This window comes from Rattus norvegicus, chromosome 14 (assembly GCF_021556685.1).
Source record: "Rattus norvegicus strain SHRSP/BbbUtx chromosome 14, alternate assembly SHRSP_T2T, whole genome shotgun sequence".
In the NCBI taxonomy this organism is placed as follows: Eukaryota; Metazoa; Chordata; class Mammalia; order Rodentia; family Muridae; genus Rattus; species Rattus norvegicus.
This window is the reverse complement of record NC_141547.1, coordinates 1148203-1171642: the sequence shown is the minus strand read 5'-3', so window position 1 is coordinate 1171642 and position 23440 is coordinate 1148203. Positions and strand designations below refer to the sequence as shown.

At 46.2% G+C, this 23440-nt stretch overlaps 1 protein-coding gene across 1 annotated transcript in view; it reads left to right on the top strand.

Annotated features, from left to right (window-relative positions):
• The first annotated feature begins 3307 nt into the window (after positions 1-3307).
• Positions 3308-23440, top strand: part of Pcgf3 (polycomb group ring finger 3) — a 37132-nt gene continuing 16999 nt past the window's right edge. The window contains 6 exon segments of the mRNA NM_001107245.2: positions 3308-3431; positions 13316-13355; positions 13615-13755; positions 16029-16146; positions 17233-17329; positions 20283-20338. Coding sequence (NP_001100715.2) covers positions 16038-16146; positions 17233-17329; positions 20283-20338 — 262 coding nt within the window. The 5' untranslated portion in view covers positions 3308-3431; positions 13316-13355; positions 13615-13755; positions 16029-16037.

The window sequence follows — 23440 nt, the reverse complement described above, 5'->3', positions numbered from 1 at the left end:
GCCGTGGCCCCCTATCTACTTCGCAGGTCCAAAACTGCTTTTGTGCACAACTCAGCTCTCCAGTGCTGTTTCACGGTGTATTTTGAGAGACTGTTCTCTCCCCTGGGGTCAAATTCTCTTTTGTGTCTCTGGCCGCCAGTGTTACTAGATGTGGATGTCACGCCTTTCCCTGAGAGTTTTCACCATATGCAGGTGTAAACACTTCTGTGCCATTAGGCCATGGTGTTTCATCATAGCAATATCACAGATAAGACCGAGTTACCCAGCACTCGGTCCCCTCCAGGCCTCCTAATTTATCAGGCTGGGCAGAGCAGTTGTTTTCCTTTATCCCACTGCTGGAAGCCTTCTGGATACCTCTAGACCATCAGGGCTTCCTGCAACATTTAATTGGGGCTGATGCCTGCCTGCTGAACTCCAAGTTCCCCCACCCTCTCCTTTCCCCCACTCTCCCCCAACTCTAGCAGTTTCCATGAAGGACTAGCGATGCTAAGCTGAGGGCTTTGCAGAACTGTGCAGATCCAGAGCTCATACCTAGGCAGGTCCGTTGGCTTCCCCCAAGGTTCACTCAAGAATTCCTTCTTCCTCTGGGCCTTCCTAAGACCTGGTTTTCTGACATGTTTGTAAATTGCTACTTAGTTCATTCGTCCAGTGTGTTAGTTGTTTAGGTGGGAGGGTCATGCAGCTTTTGTATACTCATGCCTACTTTGCAGTGAGGGTGAGAGGTGCGCCTCCGTTTTCCATGCCTTCAGCCGCTGTGGGTAAAGATGCACCCACTATTGCCTTGAGGTGCAGGTGCCTGACGTGCCCAGAGGCATCAAGGAGAGCCACGCAGTCTGTGAATGGAGCACAAAGACAACAACAAGGAGTAGGAGGAACTAACCACAAGACAGGACCGGAGAGGAGTCTTACTCTTTTCTCTGCAATGGGCTGCCTCACAGGCTCTACCCAGGTGCTATGGGATTCTCTCAACACAGCTAGGAGCAAGCGATCAATCCAAGAAGAGAACATAACCAGGTCAAATACTGCAGGAGTCACAGAGGTGGTAACGGACCTTGAATTTAGTCCCAAAATGTCTTGGAGCCCTGGGTCAAGCATTTGTTGGAAGGCAGGGCAAAGCCTGACAGGGGTAAGAGAGAACCTGCATAGACAGATGGAATTGTGGGGCTGGAGGGATGGCTCAGCAGTTGAGAGCACTGGCTGCTCTTCCAGAGGATCTGGGCTTGATTTCCACATGGCAGCTCACAACTGTCTGTAACTCAGTTTTAGAGGATCCAGCAGTCTATTTTGACCTCCAAGGAAGCTGCACACATGGGGTACACGGACTTGCATGCAGGCAAAACACCCATACACATAAAATCAAAATGATCTTTTTTTTTTTTTATGGTTCTTTTTTTTCGGAGCTGGGGACCGAACCCAGGGCCTTGCGCTTCCTAGGTAAGCGCTCTACCACTGAGCTAAATCCTCAGCCCCAAAATGATCTTTTAAAACGTTTTTAAAAGAAGTATGGGACCAGTTCGTTCTGTTCTGTGTTAAGACAGCAGGCTCACTGGGTGGGTGATGTGAAGACCATCATTACAGAGAACAGAGGAGGTACCAAGTAACCCAGATCGGCTAGCTGCAGACAGAAGGAAGAAGGCATTCCCTTCCCTATCATCAAGCTGAGTGCCATAATTTCGGGTTCCTTCATTTGCTTGGCTGAACAACATGTACCTGTGAATGTAGTATATTACTAAATAGGATGGTCACATGATTTCAGGTCTCTTCCAGTCTCCAGGAACCCTCTGGTTTCTGCTCTGGGTTAAGCCACTGGGAGGGTTTTGAGCAGGGAATGTTTCCCAATTAATGTTTTATAAAAGCCACTATTTTGTGCTCAAAGTAGTCAGGGAGCAAGGAAAGATACAAGGATACTAGTTGGAAGCTATCCGCTCACCTAGGGATACAGGGTGAGGACTGGGGAAGGGACACATAGCTGGATTCTAATGTGTCCTCTGTTAGCTAGAGGAAGACATCAGTGGTGGAAGGTGGAGGCCTAAAGTAGGCAACAATCTTCAAGAAAGACCAGAGGTTGTATAAAGCTAGAGCATCCCAGAAGGCTAGACACAGAAGCAAGGTCTGGATCCTAGACCTAGAGTGACATTTCAATATGGTCTTACCTAAGGCATGAAAAGCCCACTTGAAGACAAATGGTTTAGGGGTCTAGCTGTCTGTCAAGTTAGATCTGTGCCCTTAGCCCAGCCCAGGTACCTCTTTGCTACCTCTAATACCAACACCAGATCCTCCATTACTCTGGGACTGTCTCTCAATCTTCTCCTTCATCAGTAGCCTCTCTCTGGTAGCAAAGGCTGTCAGATATCTGTAGAGTATAATTACCTTCCTGGGTCCCCATTCTGTTTCCCAGGGAGCCTTCCCTCCAAGGGACCATTCATAGTACCCCAGCAAGAGTTTCAAGTCACCCCTTTCGACCTCATTGTACACATGCCATTGCTGTATTCTTTGCATGCCCCTTCCCCAAACATCGGCTGGCAACCTTTAGCTCCTTCCTTGTCCCATCCTCCACCTCCCACCCCCTGTCTGGCCTACAGCTGCCACAACTACTTTGTGGTAGTGCGTGGTAGTGCACTCCTTTAGTACCAACACTTGGGAGGCAGAGGCAGGCAGATCTATGTTAGTTCGAGGTCAGCCTAGTGTACAAAGTGAGTTCCAGGAAAGCCAGGACAACACACATAGAAAGGCTTTCTCGAATACTACTACTATTAAGTAAACAAACAAACAAATAAATAAATGCCCTCTGCCAGTTACAGTGATCATAACGCACAGTGGACAAACTGGGTTTCCACGGTCCGAAAAGTCCAGCAGAAGGGTCTCTCTCTCTATCTTTCTCTCTCCCTCTCTGTCCAAGAAAGGACTAGAATGTAAGAAGAAGGCTTATAGGGGAGGAAACTCGTGGTCCAAGTGTTGTTCCGGTTTCATTCCCAACCCACGCACTTGGGTCGGCAGTGTCCTGATCTTCAGCCTGGTGGAGTTTCCCCAGGTTGTGCTTCTGACCACGCCTCCTGACCCACCTCTCACCTTGTGACCACGCCCCTGAGCTCCACCCTGTCTGGCTCGCCGCGCCAGCTTCCTGAGTAAATTGCTGCCAGCACGCGCTTGCGCCCTCTGGCCCCTCTTGAACCCCACCCCTATAGGCTCCGCCTTCCAGAGGCCCCGCCTCTCCCGTTTGCGAGGTGGGAGCTGAGCCACACACTGCGCATGCTCTAGCCGCGGCGCCCCCGACTCCGCACTCGGCTGGGTTCGGGCATTTCCGCCTCTTTGTTTTAAACTCTGCACGGCTTTTTTCTCCTCCTCTTGGGGGGGACCCAGAGGGAGCGGCGCCCCCTCCCCCTCCCGGCGAGCCCCCGCGTGCGCCCGCTCGCCCGCCGCCCGAGACGCAGGTCAGTGAGCCCGCCCCGCCCGGCCTGGCCCGCGCGCCCGCTCCTCAGGCCGCGGCCTCGGCCCATGGTCGGCAGAAGGCTGCGAGCCCAGCGCCCCCGGCAGGCCCGGGAGGCGGTACCCTAAAAGCCAGCGGGAAGGCCAGGAATTGGGAGGTCTGGACCCCGGTAGGGCAGAATCCTGGGCCATGCTGGATCCCGGAACAGTCTGGACCTCGGGAGGACAGGAACCTGGACCAGACAGAACCTGGGGAAGAGCCTGCACCAGGCTGGACCCTGGACTAGGCTGGACCAGGGGTGGGCAGAATCCTAGACTAGGCAGAACACCGAGCCGAGGTGGATTCCGAGCAGTCTGGACCCCGAGAGAACAGGACCTAGGGAAGACAAGGAGCTCAGTCCGGCTGGACCTGGCACTAGGCAGGGTTCCAGAGAACAGGACCCCGGAAGAACAGGAGTCTGGGCCAGTCTGGATCCAGGGAGATCAAGACCGCAGACCAGGCAGGACCCAGACCAGGCCAGAATTACTCAGGGCCAGCCACTGAACAGTCCCTAGGACTATGCAGACCTCCCATAGTTCTGGGGCCCTAGGACAGGTGGAGCCCCGACTCTTGGAATGCACACTTGGGGGGAGGGTCAGTATCAGAGACCTGACAAGGCTCTAGGAAAGGTCATTGAGGAAGAATGGCTCTCAGGACCCAGCAGGACCTAGAAAATGGCAGAATCACTGAGATGGGCCAACTCAAGATAAATTAAAGAGGAGGGTTAAGATCCTGAGACCACCCCACAGAGGGCCAGGGTGCTGGGACAAGGCCATAGGAAGGTCAGGACTCAGGGGCAAATCACCCGTAGAAAGCTGGGAAATCAAGGCTGGCTCAAAGGAATCTGGACCACTATGACAGTCCTTTGAGCAGTTTGGGGCCCTGAGGGTGAACTGTGAGGAGAGTTCATAATATAGACAGGCTTCAGGACAAACAGGACCAAAGGTGGGTCACTTTAAAATGAAAGCCTTGGAGCTGAACCATGAGGATGGTCCTCAGGGATTACTTAGATAATAGTTGGGACTTTGAGGCAGAGAGGGCCCGGGACTGTAGAAATCCACCCCCGAACTCTGCTGAAAAGATTACTAGGCATTGGGAGGTTTAGATCTGCCCAGCTCACACTGGACCTTTGCTATGAAGTGCTTACATGTGGGTACCTGAGCCCAAAGGTTCAAACTCTGCATTTCCCACAAGTCCCCCAGCTCCCTGATGTTACAGAGTGGGTGAAGATCTTAGGATATTGCAAGGCAAAGTTGGAGTTCACCTGGGCTCTCTTGCCTGCTCTCCCCAGCTCCTACAGGACTGTGCCTTTCCCTAGTCTTAGCCCCAGGTCAGTGGCTGTACCTCCACCCTCCCTCCTCTTTCCCCAGCAGGTCATGAGGGTGTGTAGAGAGGCTAGAGGCTAGATGTCCAGTCCGGATGAGGTGCCCCAGGAGTAGATAGGTAGGAAGGTGAAGTCAGTGAGCAGAGGGCTGAGGGGATGTTGAGCACCTAGCCCTCGCACTTCCGTCTCACCCCTAAAAAGAAAGAGTTCTTGTTTCTCTGAAATCTTCCCAGTCTGTTATGGAGAACACAATGTTTGTGGGAAAGTGAGATGTGCTTCTACTGTTGTGGGAGACACTAGGGCAAGTACTGAGATGTTCACAGAAAACTTGATGTGTTTCGAGATGAGAAAGCCAGGGGTTTCCAGAGTGGCCCAGCTCCCACACAGACCTGGGGTGGTCAACGATGGGTGTGTTGCTCTGAGGAAGCTCTGCTTGGTCAGGCTGCACTTCACAGTGCTGGACACAGGGTGAGCCTAAACTCTGGGCTGTTTGGATTCCTGGGAGATAGACTCGAGCTGGCCAGTTCGATGTTTCATTTTGAGCCACCTCACAGTTTGGTTTCTCAGGGGGAAACAAGTCTAGGTTTCTTGGCATGGTGTCAGCTGAGTTGTGTTCTAAGTGGAAAGTCGCATTTGCCAAGTGTCCTTACACTTGGGAACCTTGCGCTCAGAGATTACCTCTGATTTTTTTTTTTCCCTTTTGCCGTGCCCTTTATTCTAATTTGCTGTGTGAAATTTTAGAACTGATCGTTCGTTTAGGTGTGGTGGTGATCTTCGTTTTCCTATGCTTTGACTTTTAAACTCTTGAAGGGTTATATGATTTGTATGCTGCTGTACAACAAACTACCTTAGAATGTAGCGCCCTAAGTCAGATAATGGTTCTGGTGATGAGCTCAGGACTGACCTTTCCTGGCCAACTTCCCTAGCCAGGGTAATAGCTAGGCCACTAGAAGGTGGATCAGGCTCTTCAGTATTGCTGACAGCCAGGCATTTATCAAGTTTTAAGTATCATGTGGCCCATACCCTAGAAAATTTCATAAACAAATTATGTGTAGATCCAGGCGTGGTGGCTCAGACCTGTAATCCCAGCACTTGGGAGCCGAGGTAGGAGGATTGCCGTGAGTTTGAGTTTGAGGCAAACCTGAGCCACAGTAGTGAGTTCCAGACCGATTTGGGCTACAGAGTTAGATCCTATCTCGGAAAGTTGGTGTGTATAGAGTGGTGTGTTAGAATGAGGCCTCTAAATAAGGTCTGTCAGGTTCGTCTGATGCTACTGTAAGAGTTCAGATGATTGTGATGCATGCATGTATCCTGTTTAAGAGGCATCTGCTAGGGGCTGGGGATTTAGCTCAGTGGTTAGAGCGCTTACCTAGGAAGCGCAAGGCCCTGGGTTCGGTCCCAAGGCCCTGGGTTCGGTCCCCAGCTCCGGAAAAAAAAGAACCAAAAAAAAAAAAAAAAAAGAGGCGTCTGCTAGGGGTTGGGGATTTAGCTCAGTGGTAGAGCGCTTGCCTAGGAAGTGCAAGGCCCTGGGTTCAGTCCCCAGCTCCGAAAAAAAAAAAGAAAGAAAGAAAAAATAAATAACAAAATAGTAAGGCGTGAGGTTCTGAAAGGTTGGGATATCGGTTCCTTGTGGGGATACTGTGCTCAGAGATCTCCTGCAGACAGGAGCCCTTTCTCCACAGCCCAGGTCTTGGGGTAGGGGTGGAAGATGAATCAGAGTTACTTATCCAAGGTCATCCTGGATGCTCTTGCCCCTGATGGCCACCTCCCTGTCGTCCCTGTACTTTGGGAGGTTCCACCTCGGGCTCACAAGGTCATTCACTAGAACCATTAGAGTTGATTTGTGTTTTAAAACAAGGTTTGTTTGGGGGTGTGTGATTCTTTAATGACCTTTTATTATTGGCTGCCTTGTTTGTTTGATGTTCAAGATTTGGTTTGAAGTAGAAGATGTAAGTTTTCTTTACTTATGAAATACATTGAGGTTGAAGGTCAGCTTCTGTTGTTATCCTCACAACCTTACTGTTCATAATGCAGGAATGCTGCACACAGTACATTATGCTTCAAAAACTTGAACCGTTCCTTAGTTCTGCGAGTTGATTATCATTAACTTTAGCTAGACATAGTAATATAAGCCTTTAATCCTTGCTACTGCTCATGAGACTGAAACAAGGATCATTAGAGCTCAGAATTTGGAGACCAGCCTGGGCGACATAGTGTAACCCTGCTTCAAAAAAAAATAGTCAATCACAAAGACAGATGAAGCCTTTAAAAATAAGAAAACATTCTTTTTCCTGCCGCATACCTTCTCACATAACTAGATTATGCAAAAGCCAAAAGGGTAGGGGTAGTAATAAGTACTACCCACTTTTGTTGCTGTAGACTACCCTTTGAATTGAGCCAAGTCCCACTGAGAGGAGGGAGCTGCACTTGCTGGAAGTGTGGTCTCTGTCAGCCTATCATGTTGCCAGCGTGCTGTATTAAAGAGAAACTCTACAGTGCTTAGTTGGACCTCAAGAATGGAGGTTAATTGGACTTTTTTGAAAGTTCATTGATCTTTGGTAGACTTCGCTATTTTAGCTGTAAATTCTACAGCAAACATATAGACGATGAGGCTGTGTTTACAGACTTTCTCAAAGCCTCTGATCAACACCTGTGTCCTGTGCGGGTCTCACTGGGCTTCATGGGGTCCTATAGGACTTACAGGTGCCTGTGGGAAGAAGACCCATGGGTGCTGTGTGGGTTTCCTGACTCTTGTAGTACAGTGGGACTTACTAGGACCTGTGAGTTCTGTGTGGTTATCGTAAGGCCTAATGGAGGCCCCTAGGTCACATGGGGAGTTTGTGAGTTTGTACTGATTTGTCTGTCAACTGGTTCCAGGTAGGGCTTAGCCTGTGTTGGGTTCTCAACAAACTCCAGCCTAAAGCAATCGTAAGCAGTGGCTTTTGTGGCTTTATGCTGAGAGTGTGTAGGCTTGGTTGTTGAAGTCCTCAGGACATGCTCTACCAACAGGAATGGGGGCCAAGCCACATATGCCACAAGTGTCCTTACTTAAGGACTTCTACATTTAAAAAAAAAATTGTTACAATTTTCTGTGTGTTTCTGAATGCAGAAACACTGAACACATCTGGGTGTTAGAAGATAACTGTGGTGTCTTGTTTGCTTCTGCCTTCTTTATGTGGGTTCCAGGAATTGAATTTACGCCATCAGGTTGGTGGCAAGTGCCTTTACACTCTGAGCCATTTCACCAGCCACCTTTTGCTTTCTTACTTAAGTGCTTACCAAAGTAAACAACAACAAACTCAAACAAAAAAAATCCTAATGGAGCACAAATGCAAGAATTATAATCGTGGGCATCTGCTATGGTCTCAATGTTGTTTTCATTCCTCCCGGGTTTTTAGATTGAAGTCCTAATCAAAAATGAGAAGTGAGTTTTGATGGGAGGTCTGTCCTCAAAGACAGAGTAAGTGCCTTATCAAAAATCCTGAGAGCTCTTCTATCCTCTCTGTCCTAGAGGACTTGGCATGGGGGTTAGGTCTGAACAAGCCACACGTCTACTGTGACGTAGATGTCAGTGCTGAGGAGTAAACTTAACTTAGGTTGCCTTTAAGCCTTTTGTTGTGGGTGCTTTGGGACAGCAGCCTGCAGTTTAGGGCAGAGTCCATGCCCATTTGCAGGACACAGTTTTCTCTTTGATGTATCGTTATCTTTCTTACTGCTTTTGTCATTGACGTATCAAAGAGCAACTTCAGATGGTAGGCCACCTCTTGCAGAAAATGAGGAACACCCAGAAGGCAGCAGACCTGGCTTCTGTCCCTCAACCCCCGCAGCGTGGGAGGCTCAGCATATCCCACGAATAGTTACGTCCAGGATTTCACAGCTGTCATAAGGAAGGTCCTTAGAGGTTTTTCTGAATAGAGCCCTGGGGTCTGGTGCTAGGTTGAGTCCCATCCTGACACAACCGAGGGAAGTCTGGGGCTGTGTTGCTACGTTTCATCCCGATACTAAAAGAGGTCTAACATTAGATTGATGCCTGTTCTCAATGCACTTATGGAATTCTGATGTTGAGTTTTCTGTCCCCCTGATATCCTCAGACTTTGGAGTAAAACATTTCGGGTTGGAGTATTTCTGCTTTGTGACATATATCAGCATCCCATGGCCACATACATGTGGTGAGTTGCGAGTGACTTACTCTCCTGCTGGCTGGTTCTGTAAGGTGAAGTGCCTGTACACAGTCAGCCAAAAACAGGGCATGTTGATGAGGTCATAGATCTGGACAGACTTCTGTCCTCAGTGTCAGTGTTTGGTGACACATTGGCGATTACGCTTACCCCCCAAGACCAGTGCTTGTCACTAGAGACTGATAGTATAGCACGTCTATCCAGGTGGGGTACCAACCAGATCCTAGGAAGTCACAGTCTCAGCACAGATTGAATGGCGTATGACTGTGGGTGTCTCAGAGGGTACAGTGTTCAAGCCAGCACAGAGCTTCTGGGAAAGTTCTAATCTGTGAGGGAAACGATCTACCTGCCAAGCTACACCCTGTTGAAAGAAGGGTAATGAATTCCATCTGCTAACCGTGGGAGGGACCTCTGCAAGTCTTCTACAGATACCAGGAAGTTCTGGAAGAGACCGGAGTGGCAAGAAGACAGTAGAAGTTACTTGGATATAGGAGTTATACCAGTAAACTCAGTCAGCTACCACAGGAGGGTCAGCACAGAAGGACAGAGGTCTGTCCACACAGAGCATACTGAACAACAGCATGTTGTGGACAGGTCATACATGGAGCAGGAAGAGGTCCCTTGGAATGGGATGGGAAGACAGTTGTCAGCAGCTGAGTGTCTGTAGCTACTGTCCTTTTTGAAAAAGACTTGTTTTTATGTTTTTTAATTGTTAGAAACTATTCGTATTGATAAAGTTACTGTCTTCATTAATATGTATTAGGCCTGGGCTGTTTAGGAGACCAGTTTGGAATCTGATCAGATCTGTGGTGCCTAAGACATAGATCTGATGGTGACTCCACCTAGATCTTATCCCTAGGAGGGGCAGCTTGTGTTACTGATTTTAATGAGGACACCTCCCTCCCTCTTTCCCTCCCTCCCTCCCTCCCTGCCTGCCTGCCTGCCTCCCTGCCTGCCTGCCTGCCTGCCTGCCTGCCTGCCTGCCTGCCTCCCTCCCTCCTTCCCTCCCTGCCTGCCTGCCTGGCTAGTCCTTTCTACCCCACTGTGGTTACGGTTTGCCATGTCCACTTGCTTGTCTGCTCTAGTAACCACAGATGTGATGATGTGCAATGTAAGCAGCAACAAACATAGGTGATTCTTAGAAGACTTGGAGAGGACACCAGGCTGGCCATTTAGTCACATGGATATGGTACGGGTTCTGAAGCTTAGCTGATTTAGAAGAGAGTTTGTCAGGGTGGATATGTTGCCTTTAGCACAGAATGTCAGCCTTTCCTGCCATCCACGGCACTTGGCGCCTGGCCCACTGCTCACCAGCACACTCCACTGTCTCCAAGGAAGTCTCACTGGGTTTTTAGTTTATACTTCCTGTTTAGGAATAAAGTTTGTCAGCTGAATTCACTTAACTTGGATTTTTCTCCTTAGTGAATCTCTTTTCATCACTTAGAGCAGAAGCAGGCAAAGTTTCTCTAAAAACCCAAGTAGAATTTTGGGCATGGCTGGCCCTGTGATAGTAAGCAGAGCAGCAGCACCGCTCCATCTCGAGAGCTGGGGTTTGTCAAGTCCTGGTCCTGTTATGATCCTAGTGTGTTGTAGATCTGTGCTTCTCGGTTCATTACAGAGCCACACAACTCAGTGATGGACTTAATTAGAAAAGGGAATGAACGCCCCTGACCTACTCAGCCTGTGAACGTGGCGTCACATACTCTGCTGAATGCTGGCATTTCCTTGAGGGATTATGAGTAATGTGATCCAGTGTCACCACCAGGAGTGTGTCTGTCATTTGTTTTAAAATTTAAGATGCTTCTTCATCACTTTATTGTGTAGTGGGGACCCATGGGCTGCTCTGGCATGCCAGCCCATAGCAGGCAGTTCACCCTCCTGGAACTTTATGTCCCATGAGAATGGCACTGCCATGCTCCGTGTGGGCAGTTGCTCCTCCTCCAAGGAGCCCTGCACAGCTGGGAGCACCGTTTTCCTGACTGCGGAGGAACGGCTGTTGTGTGAGGCCCACCTTGTCACGGGCTGCCTGCTGATGGGCATCCGGCACCTCCGTCTGAGAGAGTGTGTGTGGGGCTGTAATTGTTCACTTCCGAGTTCTTGAGCCGTCGTGTGTTAGTGTCTCCTTCAGTAGGGTGATTTCCTCACAGAATAAGTCATGTTGGGTGATTTGTCAAATCATTTTTACATGTCTTTGGAAAGAATGTACGTTGTTCTGCTTTTACCTTTTGGCATAAGGGATGTTTTTTTTGTTTGTTTTTTTTTTGTTTTTGTTTGTTTTTTTTTTTTTTTTCTTTTTGGCTCGTGCTGTTGCCTACCTGTATTCCTGGGATATACCTAACTTGGTCCTAAGAGACTCCTTGTGTACTGATTGATGAAGGTCGCAGATGCTCTGCTTAGGGTCAGGCAGGTCTGTTAGCTTCCTTCCAGATTTCATCTTGCTAGAGTTTGGTGTGTAGCTAGTAGTAGTTAGTTTCATAAAGGGAGTTAGAGATCCCTTCTTTAGCTGTGCATGATGGTCCTGGGAATCTGAGCGCAGGACATGGTGCAGGACAGACAAAGTGTGTTCCAGCTCTAAAATGCCTTTACCAGCTGAAAGGGTGATTTGCTCTCAGGTGTGGTAGACTTACAGAACCAGAGTTCTAATTGAAGAAATTTTTGTGACTACTTATCCAGTTTCCATAATAGAGAATATTTTGGGTTTTCCTTACTAGTCTCAATTTAGTTTTTCCCTCCTAGGAATTTATCCATTTCATACAAATGTCATTATTAAAAATTGCATGTGTACCAGGTATGGTGGCATACAACTTCAATCCCAACACTGGGATTGGATACTATTGGAAAGCCTGTTGTAGTGGCTTATACCTGTAAGCTTAATACTTGAGAGGCTGAAGCAAGAGAATCATTGCAATGATAAAGTCAGCCTGGGGTCCACAGGGAGTTTTAGGACAAGACTACATAGTGGAACCCTATTTCAAAGCAATGAATGAAACTCTGTGGTTCTTCTGTCACAAGAACCGCCAAGCTTCAAGGGACAGCAAATTCAAGTGGTTGGTGGCCTCCATACTAGGCAGGGACTAGTTTAAGACAGACCTGGCCTTGAGTTGACTTCCCCTCTTCCTCTAAATGTTTCTGACATATCTGTCAACCCTCCCTTGGTTTATTTGATAGGACATACTCACCTCTTTCTACCGTCCCTTTTCCTTACTCATTTTGTACAAGTCTCCTGGGTGTATTAGTCACTAAATAAATGCAGTTCTGAGGCTGGAGAGAAGGCCTAGTGGTTAAGACTGTACACTTGTTCTCCCAGGGACCCAACTGCCTTTCTTAGCATTCCACCAAGTAGTTCATGACAGCCTATAACTTCAACTTCAGGGGATCCAATTCCTTTTTCTGGCCTCTGTAGGCACCTGTATATACATTGCATACATTCCCACAGACAGACAGACAGAAATACAAACTTCTTAAAAATTAAGTTTTGGAAGGTTCCCCCCCCCGGGGGGGGGCTGGGGATGAAGGTTTTTTAAGGTGAAATTATCTGAGTTGCATTTAAGAGTAAGTTCATTTAAGCACATGTTAGGGTAAGCTGCATCCAGGTTGTATGTAATTAGTCTTTAAACTACAAATACCTGCAGTCTTGGTATTGTTCTAGTTAAGACTATAGGCACCTTACCAAGCTCTTCGCCAGCAATGCCTGTTCCCAAACCCCAGAAATGAAGGGCGGTACCAAGGAATCCACAGCAGGAATCCTAGGAACCCTCAGAGCACCTTAGTCAAGACTAGTTATCTCGGGAGGCCCCAGATCACTATTCAGACTTCTAGCTGCTGCCCATCTCCATCTCCTGGCATGAGTACCTGCTCGTTTGCCTTAGCCTGCTGACCCTAGCACGGTACCGTGCTCACATGGGCCCAGGGCACATTCACTGAGTGGGTGGCAAGTCTATGACTAGGAGGGATAATGACTTAGCTTGGGTGTGAGGATGTAGACATTGCTGGTATCAAATTGAGTGAGCAACAGAGTGCTGCTGCTCATCGTCCTCACGAGGTTTCTCAGGTCACCCTGAGATCCACTGTTACTTGGAGCTTCTACAGATATCCCATCTTGCCTCTTGGGCCCTAAAGCGAGTAGTGGAGCCACCCTCTCTTTCCCTTAACCATTAGCTTTGTATTTGCTCTGGATTAGGCCAGGGCTCAGGAAATCTGGGAGGTGTCGCCGCTGAGGTGTCACTTGATGACTTAAAGCAAGCAAATTGGCAGACATGTTTAACCAAACAGTCCTTGAGAGTTGCTAGAGGTTAGAGGGTGAGACAAGATCCTCCCATGGTGACACCTGTCTCTGCTTCTCCACAGACTTCACGATGTAGCCCCGATTCCAGACTGTCATTTACAGGTGAGTGCAGCCGAAGCTTATCTTCCTTTCTGGCTACCTGTGACTCAGTATGGTGGCCACCTCATATTTCCTTGAAGTCTGTTCTCCAACAATCATTGGAGTTATTTGTGCTTCTTGATTGTCTTCCAACATTTCTGGTGGGTTCTGTCCCATGATTTAATATGTAGACCTTATCTAAGATGTAGTAAGGTTTAATGTGGAATTGTGTGCAGGACTGGTATCAGTGAGCTTTGAAATAACAGTGCCATCTTTGTGCTAGAAAATGGAAAAGGAACAAGGGGCAGAAGGAAGGTGCAGAAGCCAGCCAGAACTCAGAGTAAGGAGGGATCATCGCATCCACTTGGTGGCCTGAAGCCTCCATGCCACCGAGTGAGGAAGGACACGCAGACATCCAGAGGAGGTGAGGTCTGGGATTCCTCCAAGGGGCCCTGCCATCTAGGGGAGGGAGGTCTGGGCTCTGTCTCATGAGTGAAGAACTTGGCACTCCTTATACTCTGTACATAGTCTCTGGAATACCTTTAATCCAGGGTGGGGTAGTGTTGATCAGTCAGTTGCCTAGGAGACGTGCAGGTTAGAAGTGGTACTGTGATCGGGATGGACTTTGTTGGGGCCATTTGGCCTTGCATGCTCAACCCCGAGTACAGTGTCTAAAAGGTAGTCGGTGAGCCTGGAGCAAAGCAAGATGTAGCTGGTGACTTGGTGATGGATTTCTCGTAAATTAGTTTCTTCAGGCATTGAGTGGACAATTAACTGTTCCCTTTCAAAAAAATATACAGGGATGAGGATGGCTAAATTCCTGAAGTGGGACTGGACCCAGGTATCAGCTGTAATATTCAAAGGCTATGTAGATTCAGGTCAAAGTAGCTGGTGATTAGGTTGGATCCACAGGACCTTATCTAACCTCCTTTGGGGCTCTGTGTCTTCTTGGTAGACGTTATAGTGGCTCGAACCTCCCTTGAGTTGAGGTCGAACTTCACTTACCATTGAGGTCTGAGGCAGGTCACCATTCGATGACAGGATCAGATGGGATGGGCCATGTGCCCAACAAAAAGGCTGGGATGTATTAGAACACCTACTACATCTATGGATAGAACCTACTACATCTATGGATAGAACACCTACTACATCTATGGATAGAACACCTCCTACATCTATGGATAGAACACCTCCTACATCTATGGATAGAACACCTCCTACATCTATGGATAGAACACCTCCTACATCTATGGATAGAACACCTCCTACATCATCTATGGATAGAACACCTTCTACATCTATGGATAGAACACCTACTACATCATCTATGGATAGAACACCTCCTACATCTATGGATAGAACACCTCCTACATCTATGGATAGAACACCTCCTACATCTATGGATAGAACACCTCCTACATCTATGGATAGAACACCTCTACATCTATGGATAGAACACCTCCTACATCTATGGATAGAACACCTCCTACATCTATGGATAGAACACCTCCTACATCTATGGATAGAACACCTCCTACATCTATGGATAGAACACCTCCTACATCTATGGATAGAACACCTCTACATCTATGGATAGAACACCTCCTACATCTATGGATAGAACACCTCCTACATCTATGGATAGAACACCTCTACATCTATGGATAGAACACCTCCTACATCTATGGATAGAACACCTCTACATCTATAGATAGAACACCTCCTACATCTATGGATAGAACACCTCTACATCTATGGATAGAACACCTACTACATCTATGGATAGAACACCTCCTACATCTATGGATAGAACACCTCCTACATCTATGGATAGAACACCTCCTACATCTATGGATAGAACACCTCCTACATCTATGGATAGAACACCTACTACATCTATGGATAGAACACCTACTACATCTATGGATAGAACACCGACTACATCTGGGGATAGAGGAGAGGCAAGCCAGGGGGGAGCATACCTGGTTATCAGAGTTCTAGAAAAACAGAACAGGGAGGGAGGGAGGGAGGGAGATAGATAGATAGATAGATAGATAGATAGATAGATAGATAGATAGATAGATGGAAGGAGGGGGGAGATAGATAGATAGATAGATAGATAGATAGATAGATAGATAGATAGATAGATAGATAGATAGATAGAGGAGGAAGAAGAGGAGAAGGAGGGGGGAATGGAATTCAGGCTATAGTTCAGCTAGTTCAACAATGACTGTCTCCCAACAGAAAGTCCAAGAATCCAATAGTTGAGTTGTTTAAAGCCCGTGGAGCTGGATGGCTCTGCTGGTCTTCAGTATACACTAGCATCCCAAAGAAGACTCCAATGCCAGTGAAGGGGCAAACTTGCCAGGGAGAGCAAGCAGGCAGAGAGCAAGCTTCCTTCTTCCATGCCTTTTTGTGGCCAGAGTATCTTCCTATCTCAAAAGATATGGATAAAGGATATGGATAAAGGTGTATCTTCCCACCTCAAAAGATCCTGATTAAAACTGGGTCTTCCTGCTTCAAACGATTTAATTCAGAAAAAAAAAAAAAAAAAAAAAAAAAAAAAAAAAAAAAAAAAAAAAAAAAAAAAAAAAAGCTCACAGGTATCTCAGCCACTTGGGTTTTATTTATTCCAATGTCATCAGTTTGATAACCCATATTAACCATCACAGCTACTTCAGTGTATTTCTCTTGCAGAAGCCAAAGATGTTGACCAGGAAGATTAAACTCTGGGACATAAATGCCCACATCACCTGCCGCCTGTGCAGCGGCTACCTCATCGACGCAACCACAGTGACTGAGTGTTTGCACACATGTGAGTACGGCCCGGTCTGCCCTGATCCGGGTGGGCTGGCGACTGCTCTAGCGCACTCCTTAGGACTTTCCTGGCACAAGGGCAGCAGGGCCAGGGGAAGAACAGAGTTCTTATGGGGGTGTTGGAAAGGTTTCCTTAAACTAGGGGTGTTGTAGGCAACTTCCTGGAGGGTGGGTTCTCCTCTCGAGGAAGCTGACCCTTTTTTGTTGTTGGTCTGTCAAGTCAAGTCACCATCGGTGGTGCTTGTGCTCTCAGATTTCAAGTGAAGTAGATTCTTTTCAACAATCAAACACCTGACTTGAGGGGACTTCAAGGGTCAGTGTGGTGCCCCTTGCATGTTCCTTGTTCTGCTGTCAGGCCTGGACCTGTGCAGGATGGTTGTTGTCGTTTTAGTTTGTTGGTTGGTTTTTTTATCTTCAAGTGTTTAGCCAGTGTGTTTATATATGCCCCACGCACTTGCGCTTGTGAACCTTCATGTGGGTGCTAGAAACAAAACCTAGGTCCTCTGTAACAGCACCGAAGTGCTCTTAACCACCGAGCCATTTCCCAGCACCCTCAGATTTTTTTTTTTTTTCTTAATTTTTCTCTCACTGGAGGACACGTTCTGTGTGGATCACCTGGAGGCATGGCTGCTATACAATGCATCGAGTGACCACTGAGAGGCAGTTCATAAAGTTAAAACCTCATCACTCATAATTTCCATCCTGTGCCTTTTGCATTTTTGAAAATGTTTCCCACTTTTGAAGATTTTTTAAACTGAGATTAATTGTGTTAGAAATTGGTGGTACAATTCTGTATTCGTTTCACTGAATGCTACCTAGTGTTGTCATCTTTTAAGCCAAAATACAGATTTTTTTAAATATTAGTTATACTCTCATGACTTAGCCACTCTTTGCTGTTTCTTCCCCGTTAGTTCCTAGGCCAGGGCTGTGTATCAGTGTAACCCAAGGGCACTTCCTCTTCAGAGGTCAGGAACTGTATAGAGGAGGTTGTTTATGAAAATGTCCTCTTAGCCATCTTGGAGTTAGCTGGACATGGTACCAACCAGAACCTTTCTGGGTTGCTGTCATCCTCTCCTTTGGACAGTCTGCAGGAGCTGCCTGGTGAAGTACCTGGAGGAGAACAATACCTGCCCCACCTGCAGAATCGTGATCCATCAGAGCCACCCGTTACAGTATATCGGGTGAGTAAGGACATGGGCTGGTGCTCCCTGACCATAGTGTTCAGAATCAGCACGGTGGTGGCCACCTTGTCCTTGGTCCCCAGACACTACCCTGCAGGTGACCGGGGCCATGGAGTGGATATCCAGTGCACCTGCCCTGGGGGACCATGAGAACAAGTGCAATCTTATGTCTTTTTTAAAACTGGAAGTTTGACGTGAAGGAGACCCCAGACCTACCTTTCTTTAGAGCAGTAACTTGCCTCTAGGCTAGAACTTCAGCCAAAGAAGCAAGGGCCTGCAAGTGGAATTTCTGACTTCAAGAGCCACTTGGAAGGGAATGAAGCCACAGATACATATGGCATGAGGGAATCAGAGAGAAGATGAACTGAAAGAGAGATGCACAGCTTGAAGTCACATGTCCCACTGGGAGCAGTAGCAATTGAGGTTGAGTTGTTGGACCTTGGGAGCCCCCCAAGCTCCCAGACAACACTACCAATGCCATTGTTTCTACTTCCCGTATCAAGATCAGAGTATGTTTTCTGTGTTCCTAACTTCATTGTCAAACCATCTCTTCACACAAACTCTGCATAAGGCCTGTGTGGTGGATATAAGGAAATGTCTACCAGTTCTTGGTGTTAGTTCTGTCCTGAGTCCTTTCTGACTGGGTGGGTAACATCTGATTTAGGGAACTTCTGTCCATATTCTCATTGGCTCTTGAACCATGCTCCTGTGCTGTGTCCTGGCCAGTGCTGCTGGTGGCAGGTTTTATTTAATTCTGTCACCATGGTGTCAGGTGTCTAGGCACACCTCAGCCCACTACCACAGCTATGCCTAAGCTTTGTGCCTTCCTGTACATCAAGTCTCTGTCGGGGCTGCCTTGTGATGCCACCTGTCTTAGGGCTCTGTTCTGCCTTTTCTGTCTTCTTGTGCCTCATGGCAGCACAAGCTGTGTCGCCTGCCTTGTTTCTAGGATGCACTTCTATAGAGCTCAGAAGCAGGTTTCCCATTTGACCTGCTGACAGGAATGGTGAGGGGCTTCCTCGGGGCTGGGAATGGGAGGCAGAACACAAAGAGCTGATTGTGGGCAGACCCTCTTTGCCATGCAAACACAGAAGGGAACTCAGGGAGGAGCACAGTGGTGGGCCAGGTGTTGGATAAGTAAAGGAAGCAAGGTGGCATCTTGGTCTGAGTGCTGTAACTACGTTACGAGCTGGGCAGAGGCTGTTGCCTGCCATAAACCCTTGACCTAAGAGAGGCTCTTAGCCTCTCTGGTTTAATAGATACAGGGTTTTGTGTAACCTTGAACTTCTCATCCTCCTACTTTTATGTAAGTGCTGAGATATAAGTGTGCTCTACTGCACCCCATTTATGGGATGTGGGGATCAAACCAGGAGCTTTGTGAATGCAGGCAAGCATTCTGCTGACTGGGCTATAGCTCCACCTTTCTTAGCCCCTCTCACTGGCAGTGTCTGGGTTCCTCTGCCGGTGCCATCCTCTCTGCTCCTGACTTGGCTTGCCCTGCCCCCACCTCTTGCCTGGTTCTCCACTTTCAGGGCAAGGTGAGAAAGCTTATAGGCCCTTTGGTATTACGCGTAAGGAGTTTTACTGCCTTCAGTATTTACTTTCAGGGTTAGGGTGGAAAGACAGCCAGAACTATAGTAGAGGTGGCCTAAGCCTGTGGTAGAGACTTGCAGAGAATGTCAAAAATGCTACTGTCAGCCCAGAGTGTGGGCACGTGCACTTTGAAATACAGCTCCACTTTGAGAATCTTCATTCAAAAAGTGCCCTGTGTTATGTGTCCCACTTAACCCCCCCCCCCCCATTTCCTAGCCCTCTTGCTGGGCTTCCAAGGTAGACAGAGCCTGGTGTCATTGCCTGGTACCCAAGTGTTGGAGTTTTGGTGACCTGTAAGCTCCAGCAAAAGCTAGGTGGATGTGGTAGACATCAAGGTCATCAAATGCAAGGAGAGTCCTGTCATAGTTTGCTTCTCTGTTGCTGTGGCAAAACACTAACCAAAACCAGCCTGGGGAGGAGAGGGTTTATTTGGCTTACACTTCCAGATATCAGTTCATCACTGTAAGAATCAGGGCAGGACCTGAAGTAGGACCGTAGAGGAAAGGCGCTTACCTGCCTACTCTCCATGGCCTGCTCACCCTGGTTTCTCATACAGTTTGTAATCACCTGCTCAGGGCTGACGCTGCATTATAGTAGTTGGGCTCTCTAATGTCAATCACTAATTAAGACCCAACCCATGGCCACAGACCAATCTAATGGGCGCAGTTCCTTAATTGAGGTTTCCCTCTTCCCAGGTGATCCTAGTTTGTGCCAAGTTGACAAAAACCAGTCAGCACAGGCTCCAGTCTACAAAGTCCAAATTTGCACCTGAGTGTGCATCCCGGTGTAGGTGTGGACCATATTCCTTTGTGTGGACAGTGGCAAGGAGGGTTGGACACTATATGACTCTCGTACAATATGTAGTCGGGCCTCATAGCCAAGAGCTTCCAGAAGTTGGTGCATGCAGTGAGCGATGTTAGATGGCTGTAGTTATGCTAGGACTTGCCCGTGACCGAGCCCAGTTTGGCTAGGTTACTGTGTATTGAAGTGTAATCATTGGGTAGTTACTGGATTCATATAGGCTTATAGAGTAAGGATTAGAAGTTAAATGGTTTTGAAAATTAAGAAATTCTCTAATACTTTAATCAAGAATATAATTATGAAATTGATAGAATTATACTGAATGCTTAAAAGTAGCAAACTATAATAGGACCATATGTAGAAAAAGTAGTTCTGCACTTTTGTTTTTGCAGTGACCTTCTCATCCCAAATAGCTAGAACCTAAATTAAGTGATACATCGATTCAAGTCCTAGATATATTTTTAGTACATGTTTTTCATTGCAGACTAGTTGTTAAATATGTAAATAATTGTGGTGTTTACATTGGTTGATGACCCCCCCACCCCCCTTCTCTTTGCAGTCATGACAGAACCATGCAGGACATTGTTTACAAGCTGGTGCCGGGCCTCCAGGAAGGTGAGTTGATGCTGTTCAGCTCGAGCTCAGAGCTGGGGTTTGGTTCTTGGACCCAGACCCTTTCCTCACAGCACCCTTATTTCCCACATGCCATAGTTCTAGACTCTCCATTGTCTTCCTGTGATACATAGGCTGTGTTAGTCTTAGGAAACAACAAAGAATACCTCAAAAATGCTGAGATCGTCCCCAGCTCCAAAAAAAAAGAACCAAAAAAAAAAAAAAAAAAAAGCTGAGATCTTCAGAAGCATTTGAGATAGAATTTTATAAGCATGTGGCCAAGTACATAAAGATCCTTGTATGCTGTGATCAATGATTTTATTAATTTTGTGTCCTGTTACCTTGTTGAAAGTGTCAGCTGTAGGAGTTTCTAGGAGGAACTTTTAAGGTCAGTTATGTATATTATCATATCATCTGCAAATAAAGATACTTCCACTTCCTTCCTTCCCTCCTGTTTGTATTCCCTGGGTCTCCTTAAGTTGTTTAAGTGCCCTAGCTAAGACTCCTTGCACTATATTGAATAGGTATGGAGAGAGTGGGCAGCCTTGTCTTGTTCCTGGTTTGTATTCCCTGGGTCTCCTTAAGTTGTTTAAGTGCCCTAGCTAAGACTCCTTGCACTATATTGAATAGGTATGGAGAGAGTGGGCAGCCTTGTCTTGTTCCTGGTTTGTATTCCCTGGGTCTCCTTAAGTTGTTTAAGTGCCCTAGCTAAGACTCCTTGCACTATATTGAATAGGTATGGAGAGAGTGGGCAGCCTTGTCTTGTTCCTGGTTTGTATTCCCTGGGTCTCTTTAAGTTGTTTAAGTGCCCTAGCTAAGACTCCTTGCACTATATTGAATAGGTATGGAGAGAGTGGGCAGCCTTGTCTTGTTCCTGTTTGTATTCCCTGGGTCTCCTTAAGTTGTTTAAGTGCCCTAGCTAAGACTCCTTGCACTATATTGAATAGGTATGGAGAGAGTGGGCAGCCTTGTCTTGTTCCTGGTTTGTATTCCCTGGGTCTCCTTAAGTTGTTTAAGTGCCCTAGCTAAGACTCCTTGCACTATATTGAATAGGTATGGAGAGAGTGGGCAGCCTTGTCTTGTTCCTGGTTTGTATTCCCTGGGTCTCCTTAAGTTGTTTAAGTGCCCTAGCTAAGACTCCTTGCACTATATTGAATAGGTATGGAGAGAGTGGGCAGCCTTGTCTTGTTCCTGGTTTGTATTCCCTGGGTCTCCTTAAGTTGTTTAAGTGCCCTAGCTAAGACTCCTTGCACTATATTGAATAGGTATGGAGAGAGTGGGCAGCCTTGTCTTGTTCCTGGTTTGTATTCCCTGGGTCTCCTTAAGTTGTTTAAGTGCCCTAGCTAAGACTCCTTGCACTATATTGAATAGGTATGGAGAGAGTGGGCAGCCTTGTCTTGTTCCTGGTTTTAGTAGAAATGTTTTGAGTTTCTCTCCATTTAGGGTGACATTAACTGTGGGCTTTCTATAAATCACTCTGTTATGTTGAGGTGTGTCCCTTGTGTCCCTAGACCCTCCAGGACTTTTATCATGAAAGGGTATTGGATTTTGTTAAAAACCTTTTCTGCATCCAATGAGATGATCATGTGGTTTTGTGTTAAGCCATTCCTATAGCCTTCTGGGATGAAGCCTACTTGATATCATGGTAAATAGTCCTTTTGATAGGTTTTTGAATTTGGTTTGTAAGTTTTATTGAGAAGCTTTATGTGCTTATAAGGAAGCTGTTCTGTAATATTCTTTGTTGGATCTTTATATGACTTACGTATCTGGGTAACTAGCCTCATAAATTTGAAGAGTATTGATGTTAATTCTTCCTCAAAAGTTTGGTAGAATTTTGTGCTAAAACAATTTGGTCTTGGGATAGTTTTTATGGGGGGTGTTAATCTATTATACTATGGTTTATATGTTTGTTTAAACTGTTGATCTGATCTTGATTTGACTTTGATAATGTTATATATCAAGAAAATTGTTCCATTTAAATTTGCTTTCCAGTTTGGTAGAGAATAGGATTCTAAAGCATGTGTTATGATTCTCAGCATTTCCATGGTATTTGTTATGTTCCACTTTTCATATCTGATTTTGTTAATTTGAATCTGCTCTGCCTTTTAGGTAATTTGACCAAGGGTTGGTCAAAGAACCGACTCCTTGTTTCATTTTTTTTTTTATTGTATTTTTATTTGTTTTTATTTTAATCAACCCTGAATTTGATTATTTCTTGCCATCCTTTTGAATATTATTCTTTCTTGTTCTAGAGTTTTGGGTATGCCATTTAGTTAATAATATGAAGTCTCTCCAAGTTTTTAATACTTTAAGTTTTAAAATTTAGTGCTATGGACTTGCCTCTAAAAATTGCCTTCATTTTATCCCATAAGTTTAGGTATGTTGTATTTTCATTTTCATTCAATTCTGAAAGGTCTTTAGTTTCTGTCTTGGCTCAATTTTCATTCAGTAGTGAGGTGTTGAGTTTCCAGGAGTTTATAAACTCTCTGGTGTTTCCGTTGTTGTTAACATCCAGCTTTAATCCATGGTGGTCAGATAGGATACAGGGGGTTATTTCAGTTTTCTTGTATCTGATGAGATTTGCTTTGTGTCCAAATATGTGGTCAATCTTAGAGGTACTGAGAAGGTATATTCGTTTGTGTTTGGGTGGAATATTCTGTAGGTATCTGTTAGGTCTGTTTGATCTGTAAAGTTTGTTAGCTCCAGTGGTTCTGTTTAGTTTTATGGCCTATCTGTTGGTGAGAGTAGGGAATTGAAATTACCCTCACTGTGAGGGTCAATACGTGATCTTAGCTGTAGTTGTCTTTTATGAACTTTGGTGCCTTGTGTTTATCACAGAGATGTTAAGAATTGTAATATCCTCTTGGTGAACTTTTCCTTTGATAAATCTATATTATTTTTTTCTGATTCTTTGAATTAGTTTTCCTTTGAAGTCTATTTTATTAGCTACATTGGCTTGTTTTCTTGAATCCATTTGCTTGGAATATCTTCTTATCCTTTTACCTTGAGCTGATGTCTGTCTTTGATGTTAAGGTATATTTCTTGGATGCAGCAAAAGGAATGGTCCTGGTTTTTTTATCCAGTCTGTTCATCTGTGCCTTCATT